We start from the raw sequence: 27135 nt of genomic DNA, 5'->3' as shown, positions 1-27135 counted from the left end.
TGGAAGGAGGATTTCCTTCTCAGCATGCAGTGTGATGGCATCCAACAGCCAGAGCTGAAGGTACTGACAAAATCAATTCACAGAATCAGATTATCAATGTCATAAACAGAGAAGTTTTGACGCCTTTTTGAGAAAGGAAATAAAACTGTCTTCACACAGTGATCTCCGGCAAAACAATTAGGTTTTTCTGCACAGACCTATTTGTCATTAGATTTGCAGGTAATACAAATATGGGAGAAGTAGCTGACAAACCAAATGGTTCAGAAGGACACACAGAGAAGCTGGAGGATTGGGTTGACAGGAACATGATTTAGTTCCACAAAGGGAAATGCTAAATCCTGTCCTGGGGAAGGATAACTCCAGGCTCTAGCACAGGCTGGGGTCTGACCAACTGGAATGTATCCTGTCAGAAAAGGCCTTGCGGGTGTTGCTAGACATCAAAGCTGAACAAAAGCCAGTGACATGCTGCTGCAGCAAAGACCAAGGACATCATGAGCATATCAGGAAGACCACTGCCAGCAAGCTGCTGGAGGTGATCCTTCGCTTCTGCACAGCACTGGTGAGGCTACATCTGGAGTGCTGTGTCTGGTTTTGGGCTCCTCACTGCAAGGGAGACATGGAGCCACAGGAGTCCAGCAAAGGGCCATGAAGATGGCTGAAGGGCTTGCAGCATCTGTTCTGAGGAGAGGGTAAGAGGGCTGGGACCGGAGGAGCGAAAGGGGATCTCAGGGGGATTTATCTATGTATATAAATACCTGAATGGGAAGAGAAAACAAGACAGAGCAATGCTCTTCTCAGTGGTTTCCAGTGACAGCAGAGGGAATGGGTGCACACTGAAATACAGGAAATTCCATTTAAACAGAAGGAAGTATCTTTTCAGCCATGATGGTTGTTATGCACTGGCACAACTTGCCCAGAGAGCACTGTGGTGAGTCCATTCTTGAAGGTATTCAGAATCAAGTGGGCATGGTTCTAAATAACCTGCTGCAGCTGACTCTGCTCAGAGCTGATGACTGGACTGAGCAATCGCCAGAGCTGCTGCCAGTCTCAACACCACTGTGGCTGTATGATCTCTCACAAAGACTTTGCTGCCATTTCATCATTACTTACTGATGACAAGGAACAAAAATTGTTTCCTTATCCAGGAAAATAAGTTGGCGCTGTGTTTAGTCAAAAAGTTCTAGAATAAAATGAAACTTTGGCCCAGGGAAATACTGATTTCTTATGAGAGCAAGATGGCCCAATAGTATTCAAGAAGAATACTAAAATCCAAGAGCAACAGTAAGTTCAAAATGGTACCCAGCCAGTGTTTCCTGTCAGCTCCAATTTTACACTTTATATAAGGGTACAGATTCCTCCATATTATACCCATGTACGTTGTAAGATAGGATACCCTGGTATAAATTGATATAATGTTTCCAGATAAATTTTTTGAGGGTCCTTTTGCAATCTCTTAATTACAGAGCATATTACAAAGAGAAGTTCAGTATTGTGAAAGATTTGGTCACAGCAACCCACACTGACTGGTGCCTCAATAGCAGCCTAATTTTTTCAGGGAGTTTATACAGACTCCACAAGATCAAAAACTCTCTCTTCAAAATGATACAATTTCTCATACCAAGTCTAGGAAATGCTTTTGAAATCTATTCTCATTATACAGATGCTACAAAAAAACAGTCATTGATATCTTTCTCAGGCAAGAAAACAGCTCTAGTCTAGTTCTGTTAGCCTAAAACAATACCTGTCTTCCCTACCCTTATTGCAAGTTTTGTGGTTTAAGACATGACACAGCAGAAAAGACTAGGAAGAGAATCTCATTATGTTGCAAGTAGAAAGAGTTCATCAAAAATTCACAAAGGGGCCTGTTATCTCCCTAATACCTTCAGAGATCCCTGAGCCATCAACAGAGGAAGCCCATGCTCATGCACACATCTCCGCAGCACAGCTCAGAGTAACCCTCCCACAAGTGCTTCACCAGAGAAACAGCATATCAATTTATGAAGAATGGTTTGGCTTCTGGAGTGCCAGCTTGCAAAATGAAGTGCAGAAACTTTTTAAGGGGCCCAATCTGTTCACATACAGTCCAAATGACAGACAGGACTGTCTAAACACATCTGTGATTGTGAGCTATAGTACTGAAAATCATGGCGTCACTTCTCTCTGGTCACATGATGAGTGGAGGTTTAATAGCCCCAAGGATTCCACCAGATCTGGTTCCAGCTAAGGAAATCATGAGGAAGATGGATGAGGTAGAAAATGACAAAAACCTAAGCCCCTTATTCTTGGTTTTGATATGGTTAAGTAATATATATCATGTATGCAGATACAAATATACAAAGATATTGCCGAATTTTTTTTTTTTTTTTCGGAATAAGTGGATATGCGTGTGCATTACGGATATTCCTGAACAGATGCAAGATAAAGTCCCAGGAAAAACCAACCACATAGAGTTGTGAGATGTATGCATGCCAAATCACCACTACTGTCAAAGTGTAGAAGGTTTAAAAACAACATCAAACAATGAAGTCTACAATTTTGTAGGAAGAATTAATCAAGGCATCTGCCCCACGCCAAGATTCTTGTCTTTTCCTGGAACTGTGCCAGCATTTTACATCCTCTTTCAAGTTTCTGCACACTCTGCTACATAAATAATGAATACTCTCATACTCCAGAAAGCAAAAGTGTGTACTTAATAATTAGGGGTGAGACAAGAAAACACCACAAAATCCCACCTCAACACCCCATATCTTCAAAATATCTGCAATATTACTGCAACATTGTTATAACTATGGCCCATGTCTATACTTCTTCCTATCCTACAGCTTTAACCTTCAGCTGTGGTATTTTTTCCTTGTTTTGGTTTCTTTTTCTCCCCTCATTGTCCCCCCACACACACACCCCCGTAAATACATGTGCAAATGGCTTTCAAAGATTATTTTTCAAAGGATTATGTAGTAGGAGTAACTGAATAATTTAAAAAAAAAAACACAATACTTGAATTGCCTTTCATGTTTTCCAGTGTTGGAACATCAAATCTATTTAGCGACAGGATTGCAATAATGTTTCCCCAGTCTTTGCTCTCAATTCCTTATCTAGAGGAATATTTTGTCTTCCTACTATCAGATCCCTTTAAACTTTTCATCTTGGCAGCTAAGCTTCCTGAAATCAGCTGTAAAGTGAGATAAATATTATGTAATGTCAAGGTAATACAGATGGTTAAATTAAACCACATAATGCACTGATGGGCTTTTTCCTTGCGATTAGCTCTCAGCAGGGACCTTCTGCTCTGAACAGTGCTACCATTTTAATGTTTATAAGCAGTTTTGCAACACAGCTTATAAACACTGATTCACAAAACACTAAAACAGATTTATTTTCCAGCACAAATATGAAAGTATGCAACAATATTACATAGCAATTTTTTATCAACTACATTTTATGACTGTAAGTAGATAAGGAGTGGAAGCTTAGGAAACATCAGGAGCACCCTAAACTTTGAAATCTTTAATCCAAATTATACAATACCTTGACATAAGTTAACAAACACAATGCACATATGTCCCAATTAAAATAGTAATATAATATTTTTAAAGCTCCTCTAAGTAAGCCTTCAGTAAGCAAGCTCTTTCTCAGCTCAATTAGACTACACATTCATGCACTAATTTATATTGTAGCAGTCATTTGCCTATCCATAACTGATTTAATAATCAGTTCAATTATATTTACCATTTTGTTAAAAGTATGACACATCCTTCAGAAGACCAAAGCGTTAGGATAAGAGGGAGAAATGCTGTAAGACAAATAGCTTTGATTGGGTATTTTCCTGAGAGAATTCTGCTCACTAATCTTTCAGAAAAGATACAGTGATAACAACTGAGTGAAAAAGACATCCAGGGAAAATAACCTCTGACAACCGCCAACCTTAAAGACCACCTTTACACCATTATAGAATCATAGAATAGTTACGGCTAGAAAGGACCTTAAGATCATCTAGTTCCAACCCCCCTGCCATGGGCAGGGACATCTCACGCTAAACCATTTCACCCAAGACTCTGTCCAACCTGGACATGAACACTGCCAGGAATGGAGTATTCACAGCTTCCCTGGGCAACCCGTTACCAGTGCCTCCCCACACTAACAGGAAAGAATTTCCTCCTTATATCCAATCTAAACTTCACCTGTTAAAGTTTTAACCCATTACCCCTTGTCCTGTCACTACAGTCCCTAATGAAGAGTCCATCCCCAGCATCCCTATAGGCCCCCTTCAGATACTGGAAGGCTGCTATGAGGTCTCCACGCAGCCATCTCTTCTCCAGGCTGAACAGCCCCAACTTTCTCAGCCTATCTTCATATGGGAGGTGTTACAGTCCCCTGATCATCCTTGTAGCCCTCCTCTGGATTTGTTCCAACAGTTCCATGTCCTTTTTATGTTGAGGACACCAGAACTGCACACAGTACTCCAAGTGAGGTCTCACAAGAGCAGAGTAGAGGGGCAGGATCACCTCCTTCGACCTGCTGGTCACGCTCCTTTTGATGCAGCCCAGGATACAGTTGGCTTTCTGGGCTGCGAGCGCACCCTGTCGGTTCATGTTAATTTTCTCATCGACCAGCACCCCCAAGTCCTTCTGCACAGGGCTGCTCTGAATCTCTTCTCTGCCCAACCTGTAGCTGTGCCTGGGATTGTTCCAACCCAGATGTAGGAACTTGCACTTGTCATGGTTAAACTTCATGAGGTTGGCATCAGCTCACCTCACAAGCATGTCAAGGTCCCTCTGGATGGCATTCCTTCCCTCCGGGATATCAACCGAACCACACAGCTTGGTGTCATCGGCAAACTTGCTGAGGGTGCACTCAATCCCACTGTCCATGTCAGCGACAAAGATGTTGAACAAGACCGGTCCCAACACCGATCGCTGAGGGACACCACTCGTTACTGGTCTCCAGCTGGACATTGAGCCATTGACCATAACTCTTTGTGTGCAGCCATCCAGCCAGTTCTTTATCCACCAAGTGGTCCATCCATCAAATTGATGTCTCTCCAATTTAGAGGCAAGGATGTCATGTGGAACAGTGTCGAATGCTTTGCACAACCGTTCCCATCCTTCCATTAGACCAGGTTGCTCACAGCCCTATCAGCCTGGTCTTGAACAGGAAGGGGAAGCCACAACTTCTCTAGGCAACCTCTTCCAGTGTCTCAAAACCCTTACAGTGAAGACTTTTTTCCCCAATACCTAATCTAAATCTACCCTCTTCCAGTTTAAAGCCATACCCCCTTGTCCTATCACTAGTCCCTGATGAAGAGTCCCTCTCTGGCACCCCTGCAGGCCCCCTTCAGATATTGCAAGGCTGCTGCAAGGTCTCCCAGAGCCCTCTCTTCTCCGGGCTAAACAGCCCCAACTTTCTCAACCTGTCTTCATACGGGAGGTGCTCCAGCCCCCTGATCATCCTCATGGCCCTCCTCTGGACTTGTTCCAACAGTTCCATGTCCTTTTTATGTTGAAGACACCAGAACTGCACACAATACTCCAGGTGAGGTCTCACAAGAGCAGAGTAGAGGGGCAGGATCACTGCCTTTGACCTGCCGGTCACACTCCTTTTGATGTAGTCCAGGACAGAGCTGGCTTCCCGGGCAGCCAACACACACTGCTGGCTCATGTTCAATTTCTCATCAACCACCACCCCCAAGTCCTTTTCCTCAGGGCAGCTGTCAATCCATTCTCTACTCAGCTTGTATTTTTATTTTCTAGCTTCATGCAGAAGTTTTGTAGAAGCGTTTTTACACAGTGGTCAAATTTATTACTGTACAGTTGGTTAGAAAGCAGAACCTTAGCCCTAATGAGGAAATTTATGACTGAGCCAGCATAAAGGCAATCATTTATAAGAAATAGGGAAAATAATACAATCTTACAAACTGTAGCTAGTATCTGTGATTGTTATTGGTATGGCTGAGGTGAACATGAAGAAGCAAAGATCTAGATTACATGCCACTAAAGGAAGGGAACCTGGAAAAAAGTTTGGTTTATCTTCAGCAAGCTCTCAAAGCAGCTTCCTGGAATGGAAGGTCTTGCCATCAGCTGCAAGAGTCACACAGGTACATGCAATGGCCTGCCCAGTCAACAGCAGTGAAGTGTTCTGCCTTCTGTCCTTTGCCTATACAAAGTAGTTTTAATAACAGCAAAACCTGCAAATTATACTGTTTCCCATGTATAATTGTAGTACAAAAAGACTAACTGATTTTTGTACTTCTCACTTGGACATTCCTTGCCTTTTTACGGAGACTTAAACACAGCAGAAAAATAAAGTATAAGATACCTTGAAATGATTACTCTTCAGTAACTAAGAGTTATTATGCCTAAAACAGTTTTCACACAATCAGAGAATAGTTTGGGTTGGAAAGGACCTTAAGATTACCTAGTTCCAAACCCCCCTGCCATGGGCAGGGACATCTCACACTAAACCATGTCATCCAAGCCTCTGTCCAACCTGGCCTTGAACACCGCCAGGGATGGAGTATTCACAGCTTCCCTGAGCAACCCGTTCCAGTGCCTCACCACCCTTACAGTAAAGAATTTATTCCTTATATCCAGTCTAAACTTGCCCTGTTTGTTTTAACCCGTTACCCCTTGTCCTGTCACTACAGTCCCTAATGAAGAGTCCCTCCCCAGCATCCTTCCAGGCCCCCTTCAGATTCTGGAAGGCTGCTATGAGGTCTCCCGGCAGCCCTCATCTGGCTACACAACTCCAATGTGCTCAAGCTTCTCATCAGGACACAGAGCAAAAAAGAAACCACACACCTCTGGTAAGTCTAGGGTTCCTGGTTAGCATTAAAACTTTAAATAAGCTTACTTGTCAGGTGCAAATGATTGGGCTGTGGAAACAGCTTTAGGGATATGCAGCGGTCCCACAGAAGTATATATAACAGTGTCCCCTGCAGCACTTGAATCACATCACACAATTCATTTCAAGGTGGGTCCCTGTTGTTCCAGATTGACATTATCAAGGCCTTGGCCCCATACATACATTTGACATTATTCATGTATTGTAATAATCCCCTTGCAAGACTCCCATGTTTACCTTGTGCACACAGACCTCCTTTGCTACAAAGAAGGTTAGGTTTTCTAATCTGTGACTTTTTATCTGCCCCATTACAAATTTCTTTCTCTGCCTCTCCGACCAGAATGACAGGTATCTTTCCAGAAGCCCTCACACAGAGAATGGAAAGCAAGATTTCCCCAAAAGACAGTATGGGTGCCACCATCTGCTGGCAGAATTTATTTGTCAAATGTATTCAGTACTTACTGCCTTTGTTTCAGTATGAAGATTCAATTAAGTTGTCAAACTTGTATCACAAATGACACTGTCTGCCTTTACAAAATGTCTGGCATTTTATGTAATGCACTGTTTATTCAAGCCAAATATATTCCAGGTTTCAAGGCTATTTTTTTTTAATTATAACTTGTTTCAGTGGAAGCAGAAGACTTAAGAGAAAAGAGACATGTATGTGGGAGTCTGTAGACACTTAAATACAAATGGCAATCAAAAGGCTGCTTGAAGAATATAAATGCCAAATGTTTTGGTCTCCCTGGTTCTTTTCAGTAATAAAGTTACATTTCTTGTTCATTTAAATGCTGGACTAAACCCTACCAGTAGTGCTGTTAGCTGTTAGCGTATTAGTCCATACATTTGTTTTTCTGAGCCTCCCAAGCCGTCCTCATCCAAAGCAAGAAACACCACCACCACCCCACCCCCCCAAAAAAACCCATCCTTTTTCATACTGCTGTACAGAGGAAAAACACACACACACATAAAAAAAAACCAACCAACCAACCAAACAAACGAAAGAAAACACCCCAAAAACCCCACCAAACAGAAAATCACAACCAGCTAGTGGTTTCCATTATGCTTAGGACTAAAAGTCTGAGGAAATTTGGTTGAAACAAAGCATGTCAGATGGACCTTCTTAGATAAAGAGATAGATTTCTGAACAAAGGGGAAGTGTAGTAAATTTTATTTCTTCTGACTGTAATAAAACATTTGATACACTGCCACATAGCAAGAGATTAGATAAACTATGGGAGAATAAAATTATTAAAGTAAAAACCACATGAAACAGCAGTTAGGAATAAAAATGCACCAGACAAGAGGGAGGTTACCAGCAGATTTCCTCATGTATGATTCTGGAGGCTAGGCTTATTCCACAACTTCATTAGTTGCCTTAATATAAAGAAACTGTCACAGAAACAGCAGTCACATTTGGCAATGACAGAATATTGGAAAGCAGCAGTTACACACAGAAATACCTGGACAACTTATCCTTGTCAACTAACAGAAGGTCATTTCATAGTACAGAAGGCAATACCATACACTGAACAATTGTTAAGTGACAAGGGAGTTTAGATGATATGCCACCAAAATGTGTTGGGAAATATACTTCCAGAAGAGAAATTAATTTTGGAATTCTGCAGAATTACACAGCAGTAACTCATTGTTTTTATAGCCTTTACCCATGTATGTTAAAAAGAACAAAAAAGAATAAATAAATAAAATTTGCTTCTGCTTCTGTTACAGTAAGCACAGAGGACTGTTGAGGGAGAAAGATGTTTGAAGATAAGTAGGTAGACTTCTAGCTGTTACTGACTAAAAACCAACAGGAGAACTTTATGGAGATAACAGTATGTAAACAATAGCCCATGCCATTCAGTTTAAGTCAACAGCTGAAGTGGCCACACAGAACTTTGTGAAATCAATCATTATCATCTGGGACTAATTCTAACATTAATCACTCTCATTCAAAATTGAACAGGCCAAATATTTGCCTTGATGCACTCAGTTGTTTGGGTTTTTTTTTTATAAACTTCCCATTTCTATTTGCTGCAGGAGGTAGACTATAGCCTGTACACTTCTAGACATGTCTAACTTTTTTGTTTGTCTACAATAGTGATAAAAGTTTTCAATATTTTATTGCTAATGTTCTGCAGACACATCCCACAGTAAGACTGGCAAACAAAATGCAAACAAAAATTTCAGCCTTTTGTTCAGAGAAAAAAAGAACAGTGATGAGACATGCCCTTCAAAAAGATTAATTTTTTATGCTTCTTTTCTCTCCCAAAAGCTATAGTACTTCTCTTTAAAGGGCAGACCTAACTATATGTTGATAACAGATTTTTGGGAGTTTTTCCTTCTGTTGTTGGCATTTGCTGACAGGATCCAAATTCAATGGGGAATTCTGTAAGATATATATTTCTAAGGCTGCAAATAAAATACTAGTAATATTAGTGTATATATATATATATATATAAAATACCAAAAGTGACTTTTTATTTAAGCACTTATTTTTAATAAAGTCCTATGCTTCTGTCACATCTATGCATTTCAAATATACTGATTGTTTAAAATATATTCTGATGATTATTCCCTTTCCAACTTTCATTTTACTTCTGTAAAGGTAACATTCCAACATTTCAGGTAGCAATTCAATTCTGACTTATCCTGCACTGAAACAAGGCAAATTATTAGGCCAGAATTTCTGACCTCTCACATTCCTGGTACTATGCTGAAGCAGATAAAGAAAAAGCAGATGGTCATCTGCACAAAAACATTTTTAAATGCACCTTGAAAACAGGAATGGTGTTTGTATTAATCTATAGATTAACTGAAATTATGACTATTACCCTTACCTCTCAAAGCAAGTCTTAAGAAATGAAAAGATCAGGCTCAGGTTGTCTACATTGTTGAAACAGGGCCTCAGAAATCTCCTTTTGTTGGAAGAGACTTTTTAAATGCCCTATTTTTTATGTATTACCATCAGACCTCTATGAGTTTTAAACAACAGGATGTGTTTTATAATATGCCAAATCACTGTTTAAATTCCATTTGGCAAAGAAGAAAAGGTTCCTTCTTCAGTTAGGACTGTGTATTTCCAGACTTCAGCACTGCTGATCCTTAAATATAATCAGACAGGTTTCTTAATGGCATACTTACGATACAAACAAAGAAGATGTTAAATTTTGAAAGTCTTTATGTGATTGCTTACTAGCAGGACACAATTTCATCTTAGTTCTTATTATCTGCAAATTGCAGCTATGCCAGGTTACTTAGCATAGCAGTTTTAGTACATAGCATATGGTTTTAAGAATATAGTCTTAAAACAGTTTCAAACACATACCTTTGTGATATTGCCATTGTTGTGGTTTAAGCCCAGATGGTAACTCAGAATCATGCAGTTGCTTGCTCACTCTTCCCTTTCTTCCCCCCACTTCCCCCCGGGAAGGATGGGGAGGAGAATCAAAAGAATGTAAATCCCACTGACCGAGATGAGAACAGCCCAGTAACTTAAGTATAATACAAAAGTACTGCTATCACTACCAATAATAATGATAAATGAAATAACAAGGGGAGATAATGTAAAACTAAAAAAGGATGGGGAAAAAAAAAAAAAAAACCAAGAATAAATACAAGTGACACACAATACAGTTGCTCACTACCCACTGACCAACACCCAGTCCGATTCGAGCAGCGATCTGCCCCTCGAGTATAACTATTACAGCTGAACCCAGGACAGCCATTTATCTGTATTTCAGGTATTTTGAATATTTCTCCACTGTCCTGGGAAGTGTATGAACCTGATTCTCTCTATGCAAGAGACAAGGGCAACATCAGTATCCAAAAGTAAGCTGGTAACTGCACAAAGATTTTATCTAAATATGAAAAGCAACTGTATCCATCAGAGATTAAAAAGCCGGGTGCAAACACTATTTAAGTTTTTCAACAAAGATTTTTCTTTTTGCTTTGAATTCCACATAAACATACCACTATTTGGTTTTGAACATGCTTAAAAATTCACTAGGTCTCCTACTGTACCTGTGAAAACATGTTTCTTCATTACTTGCATGTATAAGAATGCCATAGAATCATTTCGGTTGGAAAAGACCTTTAAGATCATGAAGTCCAACTGTACAAGCATTTTCTTCAACTGTTCAATACTCTTATTTTGTCAAATGCAGAGGTCTTCCACAGTTATCTAACCCATTTTTTTAATTATTATTTATAAACAACCAGCTCATCTGAAAATGAAGTCTTGTTCTTTTATCTCTGAAGTTTCATTTTGGAAAAATAATTAAAAAAAAACAACCAATCAACCAACCAACCAAACAAAAAAAATAATCCACACAAACCACAAAATCTATCCACACAGACAACCCTGGAAAACCTATAAATATAATATTGTATTCCTTAAAAGCATTACAGCTTTGCCAATGCCATGCCTAGATAGAAGGGTCACTTTAAAACCACAGCAATATGGGGGACTGTGTTTAGGACAAACTTCTATTTAGAAATCTGGGAATCCTCTATGTGGTTTGGTTCATTAACTAATTCATTAATTCAGCTACAGCTTCTGGGACCAAATCCTGTCCTGGCCTGTGAGTTTTTCAAGAAGGAAAACAGCTGATGAACTATGTGCCATGTGTGTGGATGCCCAGAGCAGTTAAAGTGCATCAGATTCTCATCTGTGTGCGTACATCAGACATATCTGCATTTCAGAAGGCTCAACAGTACATTCGGAACTATAGCTGTGGGTAATCCAGAAAATACCAGAAAAATCAAGAAAGCCCAAGGGCAAGTGGCAGCAAGTGGAAGACTTTCTTTACAATGCCCAGATACATGTAAGCTATACTTTCTGTATCTGCTTCATTATACACTGAACAATGTATCTATTACCAGCACTTAACACCAATGTTAAGTTTATTGTGTGCATGCGTACACATCTACCACACCAGCAATACACGAGCTGATTACAGCAGAATCAACATTTTAACAGCTGAATTTCCTGATAAAAATTTGAGACTTATTACCTATCTGACAACCAAGCAGTGCTTTCTAAGGCAAACTTCAAGATCCAGAAGCCTGGCAACTACAGCAGGTGAAGTTCTGACATTAATTAACTGAAATAAGAAACCATGGATCTTCTTCACACAATGTGTTTGAGACCCTGTTCCCAACGTTCTAGATCTCTAGTCAGATTACTGGAACAGTGAAATATCCTCAACTTCCTTAATTTGACTTGAAGTGTTCCTTCTGTTAGAACACATTCTGCAATGAGACACACAGCTGTTTGTGAAACACACACCCCAGATGCTAGCAACTGTGATCTCCCTAGCTGCCTATGATGACAACATCCCATTCAGCATTTAGCACAGGAGGCACAATTAACTATAGCTTTCTAGTGCCATGTTATTAAGTGAAGAATAACTGCATAATTATAAGACTGCATTAATTTATTATTTTTTTTTTAGAGTCACTGCCTCCAGGAAATTAAAAATATTTCAACATTTATGCAACTCGAATAGACCTGATATTCTCAGTAGGAGACTAGAGAATACAGTCAAAATCATTACATTAAATAAAATGAGCTATGAGACTAATTCTATCAAAGACTACCTCAGTCTCTGTCCAGGTATCAGAATCACTTTGCTATCCTGTTGTAATGCCAGGTGATCAGCTGGAAAGGGCCCAGGAAACGTCCATATACAAATCTGCCAGGATGTTCTTTTAACCTTTGCCAGAAGTTAAATAAAATAACATATACATACACACACACACACGTACACATACACATACATATACATATGAAAAGCCAAACAGGCACGCTTATTTAGACATGAATCTTTGTTAAGCCTTGCCTCTAGTTTCAACATTAAGTGGTTTAGTTTATGTCACAAGACCCCTGACCACCTAGAGATATTCTCACTAGCCTTTTCAATTCTAGCAGGCTGGTTCTGAGGCAACTCTTTCAAGTTCCAGCCCACACTCCAACTCACCCAACTCGGAAAGAGCCAGTTAACAGCCTAAGCATCACAATGTTAACTATGCTGCTGTTTCTAAGAAGATGAAATAAAGGAGGAAAGGCTATGGGAACCAAAATAAATATAGTAGGTAGGAGATATGGAAACATCCATGGTGAACAGTCACTGCTTCACACAACCTGTACTTGTCTACAGATCTAAAATCCAATTAAAAAGTGGGATGAGCCCATCAGTGTTTTTTATTATAACAGTACTTCTGCTCATTCTCCAAAAATAGTGCAATATAAACACATCCTTATGACTCAACTTTCAAAAAAGACTTTAATGTATGTATACATATATATACTATATATATACAAAATTGGAGTGGGAAGAGAAAATATGCAAAGAGGAGGTAGTTGCAGTGTTGCAGAAAGTTTCTGTTTGAGGGAAAGAATTAACACATGTGAAGAGGACAAGCCGGGAAAGACACACACACAGATAGATCACTGACTTCCAAGAAAAAATTGACATCTTTCTATACAGTTAACTCCTAAAAAGGGAGACTGGTCTGGGGGAGGTTCAGACAGTCCCACAGCTGACGAAACAGGAAAAGTGAGATAAAAAGATTTTTATGATGGGTAAAGTAAAGCACAAGTATTTTGGTGAGTGCAAAAAGCAATCTACAGGGGCTGGCATTCTTCATAAGTCAAATTAAGTCACAGCATATAGGGATCTTTAAAGTGTTCAAAGTTTCTCCACCTTTAAAAAAAAAAAAAAAAAGGCACAAAACACCAGCAGAAATAGCTAAGGTAAACTTCAGCTTTAACAGATATTTTTGTGCAGTTGCCACTTTGCCATAGTTTTCCCACTGAGATACCATAGTCAGTAGATTACAGTGATTCAAGTAGTGACTTAAGCATAGGTTTTACCTCACAGCCATTGTTTATTTGGTCTGCGGTGATGAACCTGTGCTCGTACGAAAACAAAATCCAAACCAGTATCTCTGTAGCCCAGAAGCATCTTATTCATAACAAGAAAAACACAAGATGAACCAAAACCATGAGTGTGTTTCTTTACTGACTCAAAATTCATCCCTTATTTGAGAATCAGTTAATACTAATAGAAGGATATTCATTGATTAGGTTTTGAATAATATCCTGTGAGCAATTTCAGGATGTTGCTAGTTGTATCCTCTGTTTACTGCAGAAAAACCATGTGATCAACAGCTGTGTTTCAGTTAATGAAACTGCTGCTTTCTATTGCACTATCATTTAATAATGTTGTGCATTGCAACCCACATATTCTATTCTGCATTGTCTTAATTACTCATCTTAGATTTTCACCAGCTCATTCTACAGTCTTGCTTCTGAGACCCTACTTGGAACATGAACTGGTATCTATATTGTCACACTTGACACTGACATAGAGACAAATCATTACTGGTCTACTTGCATCACAACTGAATTGATGCAATAGTGTAAAATAAGACATCCCTGAAGTCCTCTCAGTATTTCAGATAAATAGCCATCAGGGAGTTTTAGTAATATTGTCAAATCTAGTGACAGAGAACAATCATAACTAAGGGGTTGCCACCTTAATGCCTCGTATGAATGACTTCTAAGACTCCTACTTTTTAAAAGCGTTCTAGCATCCCTACACTTTTGCATTCTTATATTCACAGGTTTTATATGCTCAGCACCAGGGTGCAATCTACCCACTTCAAATGCAGTGTCAGGAATGAAATTGAGCATTTGCAGTCATGGTTCCCAGAGGCTGAAACCTTGAATTCTGGTTAAACCGTATTTTCATACAACACAGGATCTTGTGCTCTTCCACTGCCAGTGTAAATGACTGACAGGTATATTTTATTATTAGCTTTTAAAATAACTCCAAGCATTAGGGAAATATTTTCTTTAAAACAAAAAGAGCATCTGAAAATCAAAAGGTTCATCTCTACAGCAATTATGTTGAACCAAATTCAACCCTGTCACAATTTTGATAATTGAATGAAGAACAAATATGCACACCTCTGTGAACATCTACCTTCACTGCTGAGCTCATTTGTTTCTCCTGTCTTGTTGCCTCAGTAACTTTCCACTTGTCCCTGAGCTTGATTCACAACTTCTGATACTACTACATACTATTCATTTCCTGTGACAACTTTTTTAGGATCCAAAGCTTCCCACCAGCCTCTTAGGCGATTCCAAGTCATCCAGCCACACGCAGAGGCTACATTTCTTTTTCTGTTTCATTCCCTTTTTTTTTTTTTTTTTTTGTATCCCCATCTCTTGGGGTACCACTAATGCAATTCCCTAGAGCACATCTGACCATGAAGAACTTCTCGTGCCAAAATACCTTGTAGATCAGCATAAGGGCACATTCTGGAGGAACAAGTAGTACTACCTAATGGAGGTCTGTGCTTAGAGAATAGAAATATCACGCTATTAGGTCCACAGAATTATTAAAGCCACTTCTGCTTCTTCATGAAGAAGACACAGGTTTAGCCTTTAGTTTTGACTGCTTTGAAAGCAGAACCCTTCAAGAGAGAGGGAAGTTCACAGACTTTATTGTGCCATAACTAACATTTTCAGAGCATGTACATGGATACGTAAGACCTGACAGTCAAAGAAAACTGGTTCTTAATTTTTTTAAACATGCAGAAGATAACTACAAACAAGAAGCCTGTGCAACTCAATTCTCAGTTAACACTGCTAACACTCCTCCTATGAATTGAACAATATTTCAAAATTGTTGTCATCAGCAACTTGAAATAGGGTACCATTTGTAAAGCCAAACATAAGGTTTGGCTGCAGAAACTCCCTCTTCCTTTCTTGGTCTAAAATTTGGAAATGATTTTCCACTACCTTGAGAAACACATATACACATATAAATATACGCATACATATTTCTCCATTCATTTTTTCTTGATCTTAAATGTATGATAGGATTAAGCATAAATACTCTGACATAACTGAAGGTTACACTTATGTTGACAAAATTTAATTTTTTTCTGAGCTGGTCTATAAACCAGCTCAGCCCAGCCACTAAAAATAGTAACTATATGATGTGCTCATAAAAAGATAATTAAATGTGTGAGTAAAATGCTGAAAAAATAATCACAGTAAATATCATGTTATTACAATTCAGGGGAAGTAATGAAAAATAAAGACAATAAATAGCTAAATTAGCACATCACCGTCAGATACTTCCTCATTACACTTTAAATCCAGAGAAGCACTTAAGAGTGGCAATAAGTAGCAAAAAGTTTTCATTTAGTTGTTTATTTAGACTTTCTTTTTCCTCCTCGCAATTCTGCAGTCACTGTGATTCACAGGGTTTTATAACAAGACTGCAATTCACAACTAACTTCCGAAAGTTGCAACAGGAGATTGCCTACTTGGTATATACTTTACACAACAGTTCTATTATGTCATTAAAAAAGATATGTTATCTAAAAGCAGAAGGAACATAAGAATGGAAAAAAAAGTCTTTGTTCCAGAAAGTAAGACTTTTTTTTTCTTTTACATTTTCATTTTGAAATGTGACAGAATTGTTGAAGTGCTACTTCAGATAAGTATTAGATATATGTCCCTAAAGAGTTTCTTTCAGCTACAAACACAGCAAATGAGTTATAATAGGATACCTGCATTACTTTCTGGACAGTGTTTGACTAAAAGTACAAGTCATGTCTAAAAATTTGTCCCTGCTTTCTTAACCGGTATTAACGTCTCGGATACTCTGAGAAGTACTTGTCTGTATTAAAAAAGTGATGAATAGAACATACCATAACCTTCAGGTGAATTCCAAAAACCTACATGCATGTCTCATAGTAGTTGCTTCCTACGGTGAAAAAAATGAGAGTAGAAGATAAAACAACAAACCCCACACAAATCAAAAGACAAGAGAGATGTCACTTGCAAACAGTGGAAGCTGAAGGTGTCTACTAATCTAGATACAAGTTTTCATGCTTCTAGTCACAGGTGTAAGGATTTCTCATCTTCCCACACTGATGGTTTCCTTTTTACTTACTCCTAAATTTTTGTTTGGAGTTTAAACATTTTTCTCTTTTTTAATGAAATCCAGTATTTTCAGGCAAGACCTGAGCAACTGTACAGAACAGGCAACAGATAAAAGGTCCTATAAGAAAGGAAGCCTTTGGGGGCCTGTTTTGACAGGGTGGTCAGGAACAACAGTACTCTTACACAGCCAACTCAGACTCACAGTTCATCCACAGCATACAATTATAAGTGCTCAAGATTTTAAAATATGTCTGTTGATTCTGGATGTTCAATTTGAAATCAATCTTTTATTAAAAAGGAAAATCAGACACCACTTAAAAATTATCAGGCCCCAAAGAAGCAAATGACATAAAGTGAGAAACCCCAATTATTAATAACTCTTAAATTCTGCCCATAGAGTTCAACACCGTCATTCTAATTATTAAACTTGCACCTCCTTTTGAAATATATGCAGTTTGATTTCAGATACAGACTAGGCTGTACAATAATTATTTATTATTATAATTTCCACAAGAAAGAACAAGAAATAGCCAGATAAATTCAGTCCTTTGTATTTTCTTAGACACACTGTCTTCAATATAATAGCCCCTGATGTATTTTCAGGGAAGACAAACAGATGAGAATTGTGGAAATTGAATCATTGTTCTGGTTTACCATTTTAATAAGAATTCATTTCCTCTCTTTATTTGGTTTTTGTTTTGTTTTGCTTTGCTTTTTCTGTATTCCTCATCTTCTGTGCTAAAAATCACACCCTAGGGTTGCCTAATACAAGCATCTTCCGGAATTATTTAAACCCAAAATCTGGAACTTTCTCTTCAGCACAAAATTTAGCAATTTCAAAGTCACTCCATTCTACTACCAGAGGATGTTTTCCCAGTATCAGACAGTATTTAGTCTATACAACAGAGAAGTCCTTCACAAGAATGGCAACATGCAAGCAAAAATGTTTTTCTCAGGACAGTTCTGAGGGGGAAAAAAAAAAACAAACAACCCAAAACACCCAATGACACACAGACAAATAACAACAACAACAAAAAAAAAAAAAACAAAAAAACAACAAAACACACATGATCCCTAAAATCATAATAAATTATTAACCTTTAAAAATTCAGCTGTTGCACTGCTTGACAGGACCACACATGCACTAAAGAAGTAATGCACAGAATACACTCCTTTCCCCCCCACTCACCCCGCCCCCCCACCTCCCAGTAAAAGAACAAACTCAGGATCTGTTGTTCAGACAAGTACAGAGGACCAGTCTATATTAAGAACCTTCTTTACAGATTTCCTCACTAGAAGCCAACCATAGGGAGATATTAGGCAGCATATTCAGGAGAGATTCTTAAAGAAGCAAACTGATCCTGAGCTGCTGAACATTGTGTTTAGTTTGAAGTATAAACAGCCATTAGCTTTGGCTTTGCTATGAAGCCATCTAAATAAAAGTTTAAAAAAAAAAAAATTGTTCATCCACAGCAGACAGAAATAAACTAAAAACAAAAAGAAACCCAAACAAAAAACAATCAAAAAACAAAACACTCCACTATATACCAGATAATATTTTAAAAACACATTTCATAGATGCCAAAATTAAGAAAAAAGAGCAATTACCTAAAAGCTAGACAAAAGGTCCAATTTGTCAGGCATGACAAAGTATTTGAGAAGAGAACTAGTTATGCTCTCTTCAGCTACCAACAACTTAAATATTAATTCATAATGAAAACAAATCTCCTCTTCAAAGGTGGCAAAACCAGATCATAAGTAAAATTCATTACAATTCATTTCAAGTCCTACAGCAGCAGAACATACAACCCACCGCCTGCACAAACACCTCTTCTAGGCTTCATCCACTCAAGCCTTCCTCTCACTTCCAAGTCACACCACTTACAGAGATTTCTTGTTTCTATTTTTATTGGATCTTTTATTGCTAGACTTTCTGTACAATGAAACAATCAGAAAAGCATTATTAAACAGACATCTGCTTGTAGCTAGCTCCTCCTGAAGGAGGCAGCAAGGAGCCAGGGCTGGGCTGGGGGACTACGTGAGAGGGGGGTGCACCCTCCTGCCAGTGCAGGAGGAAGAATGGCCAGGAAAAGTGTTACTTTCCTTTTTTAATATTATCGTATTATTTTACCAGTGCCTGCCCTGGAACTTACATTTCTGCTTTTCTTAAGAAGTGTGTTTTCACTTCTGGTAACTAATGTTGGTATGCTTTTACGTTTCTCAATAAATTAAGATTATAGACGAGTTACTAGATGTGCTAGCATGTGTCTTGTAGATTAATTCTCAAAGGACTTTTTAATGTTGACTTACACAGTCCCAGGGTAACTCAGGCAGGCTGGGACTTGGGGAGGTCTCCATGGTCATGAGCCCATGCCCACAACAGGCGCAGCAGGGGGAGTCAGACGGACTTCACCAGTTGGGGTGTGGAGCTCCCCAGGCCCCGGCTCCACTGCTGTCCTCCTGGGGGAAAGGCTGCTTCTTCCCTCCAGCCTCGGCATCCTGTGTTTCACCTGTGCTGCTGCCTCTCTCACTCCCACCACTCACCAATTTAAAGAGCTGCTTCTTCCCTCCAGCCTCGGCCTCCTGTGTTTCACCTGTGCTGCTGCCTCTCTCACTCCCACCACTCACCAATTTAAAGAGCCTGGCTGCATCTCCTCTGTCCCCTCCCATTCTGCCAGTGATGCTGATGGGTGGCTGCAAAGCCACTGCTCCTCCCAGATGAACCAGACCTGGTCCTGCAGCCTCTCCTCACAGGGTAAGGGATCCCAGCTTCACCCTGTCGATGCCCTGTCCTCAGTTCCCATCAGTCTGACAGCGTTGTTCCTGTCCTGGGGATCCAAACTGGAGGTGGTACCCAGGCAGGAGCTGACAAACACCAAGCAGAGGGGACAGTCCCTGCCCTCCCCTGGCTCTTGGCCCATGTCCTGCTCACATCACCCCAGGAACTGCTGGCCCTTACTGCTGCCTGAGGACATGGGTGGCCCAGGCTCACCTCACTGCCCACCAGCGCCCAGGGCCAGCCCTGAGCTGCCATCTCACAGGGCTGTACGTACACTCCATCCCCTCCTTGGTTGCTGATGGAGAGGCTGAAGAGTCCAGGCCCTGAACAGACCCAGCGGAACCAGCTCAATACTGGCCTCCAGGCAATGTCCAACCCACAACCACCTCCCTTAGCCCATCACCCAACCCAGTCCTCACCCACCACTCTGTCCTCCTCCCCAGATCATAACCTCACAGCCTGGACAGGAGGATATTGGTGGAGCATGCTGAAAGCCTGGAGCAGAGGCAGGCAGCATCCACTGCTCTCCTCGTGTCCCCACGATCCTATCGCAGCCAGCAGTCAGGTGGGTCAGGCATGATTTACCTGTAGAAACTCGCTGGCACCTGCTCCTATCGCTGCCTGCTCCCTCATGTGCCCAGGCGTGGGCTCCAGGAGGACGTGCTCCTTGATTTTACCTGGAGCTGGCAGGGGGCCACCCAGCCTGCAGCTTCCCAGGCTGCTGCTGCCCTGTTCTGCAGGCAGGGATGACATTTGCCTTTCTCCACTCTTTGAGACCTCCCTGATCTCCATGACCTTTGAGAGTTGACGGAGAGCAGCTGCACAAGGACGTCAGTCATCTCCCTCAGCACCTCGAGATGCAGCCCGACAGGTCCCAGGGGTGTGTGTGTGGGCCAAGTGCTCTTGAATGAACATCAACTGGACCACTGTCCCCAGCTGGTAGCTCCTCTCCTCCTTGAGACCTGTCAGTAAGAGCAGAGGCCTGGCAGACCTTGCTGATAACAACAAAAAAGGTGGTGAGGACCTACCTTATCTGTGTCTGCTATCACTGTATCACCTTCTCCATTCATAGTGCTCCTGACAGGGAGACCATTGCACATCAAGGAGTCAGTGATCCATACACTAGTAAAGCTGAGTACACCCTGACCTGTGCTGTGCTGCAGTGCACATTTGACTTTTCTGTCTTGTTACACTGTGCAAATTCCTTGGCTGTAGGAGAAATATAGCCAACTAATTTTGAGAAAGGAGCCTGTGGACAGTTCCCACTCATTATCAACAATTATACCACCTGCACTGCCTTGCCTTCAAAGTGCAGAAAGAAGTCATGAGAACATTGTTTCAGCCTACCAGCAGAAAAGACAAATACAACTTTTTCCTTCAAAGAAAATCATACAATAGGTTGCATGAGCAAAACGGGTCAAACTTTCAATGGACAAGGTCTGCACGGTGTGCTGCACAAGGACTTGGGGACCATTCAACAGCAAGAAATTATTTTCGACACCCTCCAGCAATCTTCTGGATGGCTGGCATCCTAACACATTAAAGTTTCCAGTGAGGTTTAGGTCTGTGACAGAGAGACTTCTTCAGATTTTTCAGAGAAAGCTCTACTTCTTTACCCTGGTCAGTGGTCTGTAACACATCCCACCACGGTGTTACACTTAGTGACTGACCCTGATCTACATGCTGTTATCCAGACCTGTGCTCCAAACATCTGAGCTGCTCCTCTGCATGGAGGGCAAACTCCTTCCTCCTCTTCCCTGCCTGTCCCTCCTGAAGGGCTCATCTCCATCCATCACAACACTCCAGCCACATGAGCTCTCACCACATCACAGCTAACCCAGTGATGCTGCAGCTCTTTAGCCATATGCTAAACCTTTGTCCTGGTGCTCAGCTCCCAGGCTGTGTGCGTTACGTGCACACTCTGGAAATAGGTGTTGTTCTGTCCAGTTCTAACATACCCGATTTGCTCTTCCCCCCCTGCATTTTCGCGTCCTGCCTTTGCCCCACGATTTTGTCACTTTACTCTGGGCTGTAATCTCTCTCCCATGTAACTCCTAGTTAATTAGCCCCTGAATGATTAAGAGGGAATTGTTTTATTGGAAGAAGCTGAGAAAAAGATGGATACTGGAGATAGAAAAGGTCTGCAAGAGCTAATATTAGCTAAGTCACACACACGGCTGCCTCTAAACAATGCTCACCAGGCTGGTCAGCCTCTTGGCAAAGATGCTTTTGCCACAATAATTCAGAAAGAGAAAATGAGAACTGATTTCTGAAATTCACAGATGTGGAACTCAGAGGGCAAACTGAACTTTGTTCAAGGCCCTCAAATCTGCTCCACAACAAGTCCCCCTGAAATCCAACTCTTCACCCACTGGGTGACAACTACTGTATTGTGTACTGTTCCTCAACCACATATACATGTAACTATAGCTCAGATTTGCCATAAGGTAGCTGATTTCTCCCTGCCAATCCTTTGTACTCATCCCATTTGATCTTCAGTGTCCAGGACAGGATCAATAACCTGGTTCACAGCTGTGATTTCATTGATGCCACAGCAAAGTAAAAGGGAAAAGCTGTATTTCATGTGTTTGTACATTTCTCACTTATAATTTTGTATCTGAGCTCATATAAATATCCTGTGGGAAGACTCAGCTCAAAAGCAATAAGAAAAACCTATTATCTTTGAACAATAATAAGTTGCTGTAAACAGAAACTGTACAGGAGAATAGCCACATACCTCTTTTTTTACTAAACTGGAACACTATACCATGCAGCCTGGTCAAAATGGGTTGAAAAACTCATAGAAATCAGAGGCTGTTAAGTATAAATGACACTCAACATCTTCATAGAAAGAAGCCAGACATTCCTCTTTATGGGCAGAAATTTAACATCCAAAAATGTTATGTGCTGTTCCGAATGGCAAAACTTTCATCAATTTGAGCAGGAGGTTTCCATGCAGCTTTCTTTTATCAGTTACAAAAACAGATGATGGAGAGAGGGAAATCAGAGAAAAGGCTTAATTTCTAAAGAAGCAGCTGTACTTTAGTTCCTCAATATGTAACCCCTTTACTCAAAATGTAACTGGGGTCAGTACATTATAAACAAAAATAACAGCTTTAAAGAGAGAGACTGTTTAGAGGCAGCCACGTAGGCAATCTAGCCAATCTTAGAAGAGGTTTGCAAGAGCCCATCTCAAATATCCTTCCCTTCCTCCACTCCTGCCAATAAAACAAATCTTCCTCTATCACTCAAGGAATAATACAAAACCAAACTAAGCTAAACAAAAAGAAATCCCAACTGTTTTGTCAAAGAAATACGACTATAAATTATTCTTTTGGAATTAAAGAAATAAAAGTCAATTTTCAGGATTATTGTTACTTTTTCACTGATTTTGTGTGAAACATCAGGACGGGCAACTTCTACAATCACATAAAAGAAAGGTTGAAAAAATAAGATATTTATAGACTGTACCTGATAAGATTGATGCAAAAAAAAAAAAAAAAAAAAAAAAAGGTTTTCTCACTGCTAAATACAACGTGCAGTTACTAATTTAAAAGTTCTGCATTTGACAGCAAATCTAAACCAAGACTTAACACGGAGAAACTAGTTCCTCAAAATGCCAAATTTTTGTTTTCTTGCATGACAAGAACACCTACTTAAATGGCTTTAAAAGACATTCGTATGAGACCCTTTACGCAAAATGAAATACACACCACCACCACCCTAGGTTACTCTGCATTTTGTTTTGAATAAATCCCAGTTTTAAAGAAGTAAGTCTGTTACATATGTTAAACCGCAAAGATTGCTCTAAACAAATGATTTTTCTATGTTTTCACCTATCCAAAACTGTCTGCAAACAGTAGCAGGCTCTCCCCTAAGGTATACTACAAAAGGCTGATAAACTAGCCTGCTTTAGGAGCAAAAGAAAGCAAGTCTACACATCCTGTCCAGTTTCCAGAAGATTAACTGATTAAACCTAACCTTTCTTAATTAAAAAGGCACAGAAATCATCTGAGACTCCAGAACAATGTTATTATTACAAGATTAGGGAAGAATAATGTGCAAAAAAACACGTGCACAGAGTCAGTTATGCCACCCTCCTAATTCAACACCCCAAAACTCCTCAGAAAAGTAACAACCTTTAAGAAATAAACGGAGGAAGGCAAAGAGAAGTTACTACAAGGAAAACACAGTTAGGCTGGCAAGGCTGGGGGGAAGAGCTAATGCTAAAAGGATTTAAACCTTACTTTTTTTTTTCCAGGTTTTGTCTGGAGAGAATGGGTGAGGAAAAAAGATGGTGGTGGGAAATGTCTTCAGGATTAGTATTCTATGTTGCTGCTTTTGAAAATGATCCCTAGTGAGTTACTCTTAGTGAAATGTGGTTTCAAAAATCCTATGCTCTCTTATAATAAAGTGTATAAATGAAAACACAAACTAACAGCTACCTATTCACCAAAAAATGTTTATAAAAAAACCTAACACAAATTAAACAAAAAAAAATAATAATCAGGGTCAGCCTTTCCCATCTGTCCTGCAATTCATGGAATTCAGAAGTTTAAATGTAATGCAATTCCAGTATAAATACACCACTTAACTACTGCTTGAGACAAGGTAACAGGAAGAAGCTGCTTATCCATTTAGAAAGACTCTGGAAATGTAAAGAATAATTGAAGATTAATACAGACTTTCAATTCTGGCCAAACAGTTGCAACCTGAGTCACATTCTGGGTTCTGCCAGAGTAAGAATTCATCTCTGCTGTAAGCCACAGGAAGTAACTTTGTTTGGAAGAAGAGAAACTCAACGCACCTTTAAAAAAAAAGCAAAAACCAACCAAACCCCATCCTCAACTTCATTGTGTATTTTTCTGCTGAGCTGTGGCAAACAGAACTCTTAATCCTGGAAATTAAATTTAAGGCATCTACTGCAAAAAGTTAGTGTATCCTGAAACAAAACAAAAAGAAAAGGCCCACTAAATTATAGTATTTTAATCTATAGTGTGAGACAGATGAATGTGATGCTCCTCCTCTTCCCCCTCCATAAGAGAGTATTACTTTCTCTGATGCTTTCTTGTTGCCATGGCATCCTTTCTACCGTAGGTCTCTTCATCCTTATGTTATTTCCCCAATTGGCATTCCACCTGTGGGCATCTTCCCCCCAGCTCAAAAGCATATATATCAGTGATTGGTTTTGAAACAATACACTTGATCTATTGAGTGAGGCATGTTATTCCAGACCTTATGGAGTCAGCTTTCAGTAGGAACACACAACATTGCTTCTAAACACATGAGACCTGAGGTTGTACTTGTGACAGTGAGCAGTTCATCCAAAATTTTTGTATGTTTTCCCAGCACGTAGCACTAGCATTCTGATCCCACAGAAAAAGACCACGAAGCGTTCTAATAAATGCCGCTCACTTCTACTTGAATACTCAATTTGTTCTTTCAATTTCTGCGTATACCTTGCCAAAATGTTTGCTTTTCTGTACATAATCTATGCTGTGCCATGCATCTTCATCAAGATGCCTGTACCATCCACCTCAGGGATTCCTGACATATCCCACCCGGCTGGCTGAAGGCAGACACACGGCCAGGGAATACACCTTCGCAAGAAGTACACTTATGGTTCTCAAGCGCATGTTTTTAGTCTACCTGCCTTCAAGTCTTTCGCTTATGATAGCTGCAACTCCCCTCTCAGCCGCACCACGCAGGCACAAGTCTCAAGCTATTACTTCCCAGCCACGCTGGCTGCACTCCCGGGCGGCTCCTACACCGACACCGGCAACGAGAGCTTCTGCTCCGGCCGGAGAAGCGCCAACCTCGCCGCGAAACGAACAGACACACACAGAGGAAAGCGGGAGACTTGCACCTGTTAGAACTAGTCAGGCACAGCGCATCAGAAGGGGCATTCGTCCTCCCGAAGTGCAACAGGTTTCTCAACACCACCCCCACCCAGCACCCGCCTTCGCGAGCTGCCCGCACGGAGGAGCCCGAGCCCGAGCCCGAGCCCGAGCCCGAGCCCGAGCCCGAGCCCGCTCCCGGTAGCGGTCGCAGTCGCAGGCACTCACCGGCGGCGCGGCCGCGGAGGGTCCGCCCCGCTTGGCGGAGCCGCGCCGGGAGCTCAGCCGCCGCCAGGACTCCGCCAGCCGCCCGCGGCTGCCGCTCGCCGCCCCATCGGCGGCACAACCCCGCTCCGCCGCCCCGGGGCTCTGCTGCCTCTGCCCCATGGCAGCAAACACCACTACAGTCCCCACACCTCTCTCCGCCGCCCTTACTTTAACGGTGCTGCCCAGACTCCGCAGAGGAGGGGGGGATAGGGGAGGCGGACCAGGGCGGAGCGCCGCTGCCTTCTCTCCGGTGTCTCCGTTGTGGGGCGGGCGGCGGGAAGGGGGGAGTGCGGGGGGGCAGTAGGGTGACACTCTCCCAGACGGGTGGAGGGGCGAGGGTTGTGTGCGTAGTGGCACAATTAGTTTCCCCGCAATAAACATGTTCTTTTTTCGAGTCCACCAGCGCTTACCGGTGCGGAACTTCCACACCAAGTCCAGCGGTTTTCTCTCCTGTTTACACTTGAGATACTTGGAAACACCAAGTCAGAAGCAAAAGGCGGAATGATACCTGTTAGTTGGCACACCTTTGGGGGCGGGAGGGCTGCTTTTCTTTCTCAAATTTCTCGAGGGGCGTCTCTGGAACTAAAAGTTTTTCTAATACTGGAAGGACGTGCAGTCGTAGTGAGGCTTCTGAATTCAGTGTGCCCTAACAAGCACTTTAGGAACGTGTACACCAGGCTTACCAGCTCAGCGTGCTGAGCAAAGGACACTAGTGCTGTGCCATACAGGAAAGCTGTGTCTTCTTTGCTCTCCGAGCTCTTTGCACCTTCAGGAGGTGAGAGTCCTAACACCTGGGCTAACGACATGGCTAGTCAGCATGTAAGTGTACAAGCTCAGGCAGCAGCATTACAAGGTAAATATTTCATCTTGCTCTACACAGCCATATTAAAAAGGAGTCTTGATAGATACTGGTTTTCAGGGATCATTAAATGCGCAGTAAGTGTTTTGCAGGCACTAAACACTTGTACTTATGATTTAACCCTTCTTACAAAGATACCTCAGCGTACCATTTTACTGAAAAGGTCAGTTGTATGGTGCTCTCTCGAAGCTTCTGAAGTAGCTGAAGTAAAAGCTAAATATTTTTAAAAGATGATATGACATTGCAATGAATAATATTATTCTAGTTATAGCCACTGTACTTCAAATAGTTTATGAAAGGATATATTTTCCTTATGGTATATTTAAATGACATAATAATAAGCAAGAAAAATGGGTGAGAGTTTCCAAAGAACATATTAAATTCTCTATGAAATACAGATTGGAAGATTTTGTTATGTCAGTAAGTAGTCTAATGCCCTTCAGACCCCTAATCACTCCTGACTAGGTACCTTCCATTCAGTGGAGGTAGATGTTACTGGAGGGTCTTTTCATTCCAACATATCTAACTATAACAAGTTAGTGAGTGAACTATTCTCATGAATTCTTTTAGCTTCATTTGTTTCTCCATG

At 40.9% G+C, this 27135-nt stretch overlaps 1 protein-coding gene across 2 annotated transcripts in view; it reads right to left on the bottom strand.

Annotated features, from left to right (window-relative positions):
- Positions 1-25845, bottom strand: part of LOC133218669 (transient receptor potential cation channel subfamily M member 3) — a 337140-nt gene extending 311295 nt beyond the window's left edge. For both annotated transcript variants that reach the window (XM_061365328.1, XM_061365330.1), the window contains exon 1: positions 25649-25845. In XM_061365328.1, coding sequence (XP_061221312.1) covers positions 25649-25807 — 159 coding nt within the window. In that variant the 5' untranslated portion in view covers positions 25808-25845. The remainder of the gene's footprint in view (positions 1-25648) is intronic.
- Between the last annotated feature and the right edge of the window lie 1290 nt (positions 25846-27135).

Source organism: Neopsephotus bourkii, unplaced genomic scaffold (genome assembly GCF_033783945.1).
Source record: "Neopsephotus bourkii isolate Nb327-2 ecotype Australia unplaced genomic scaffold, CSIRO-AGI_Nbou_v1 NB_1281, whole genome shotgun sequence".
NCBI classification, from domain to species: domain Eukaryota; kingdom Metazoa; phylum Chordata; class Aves; order Psittaciformes; family Psittacidae; genus Neopsephotus; species Neopsephotus bourkii.
Note: the sequence above shows the minus strand (reverse complement) of the source record. Positions and strands in the feature narration are given on the sequence as shown.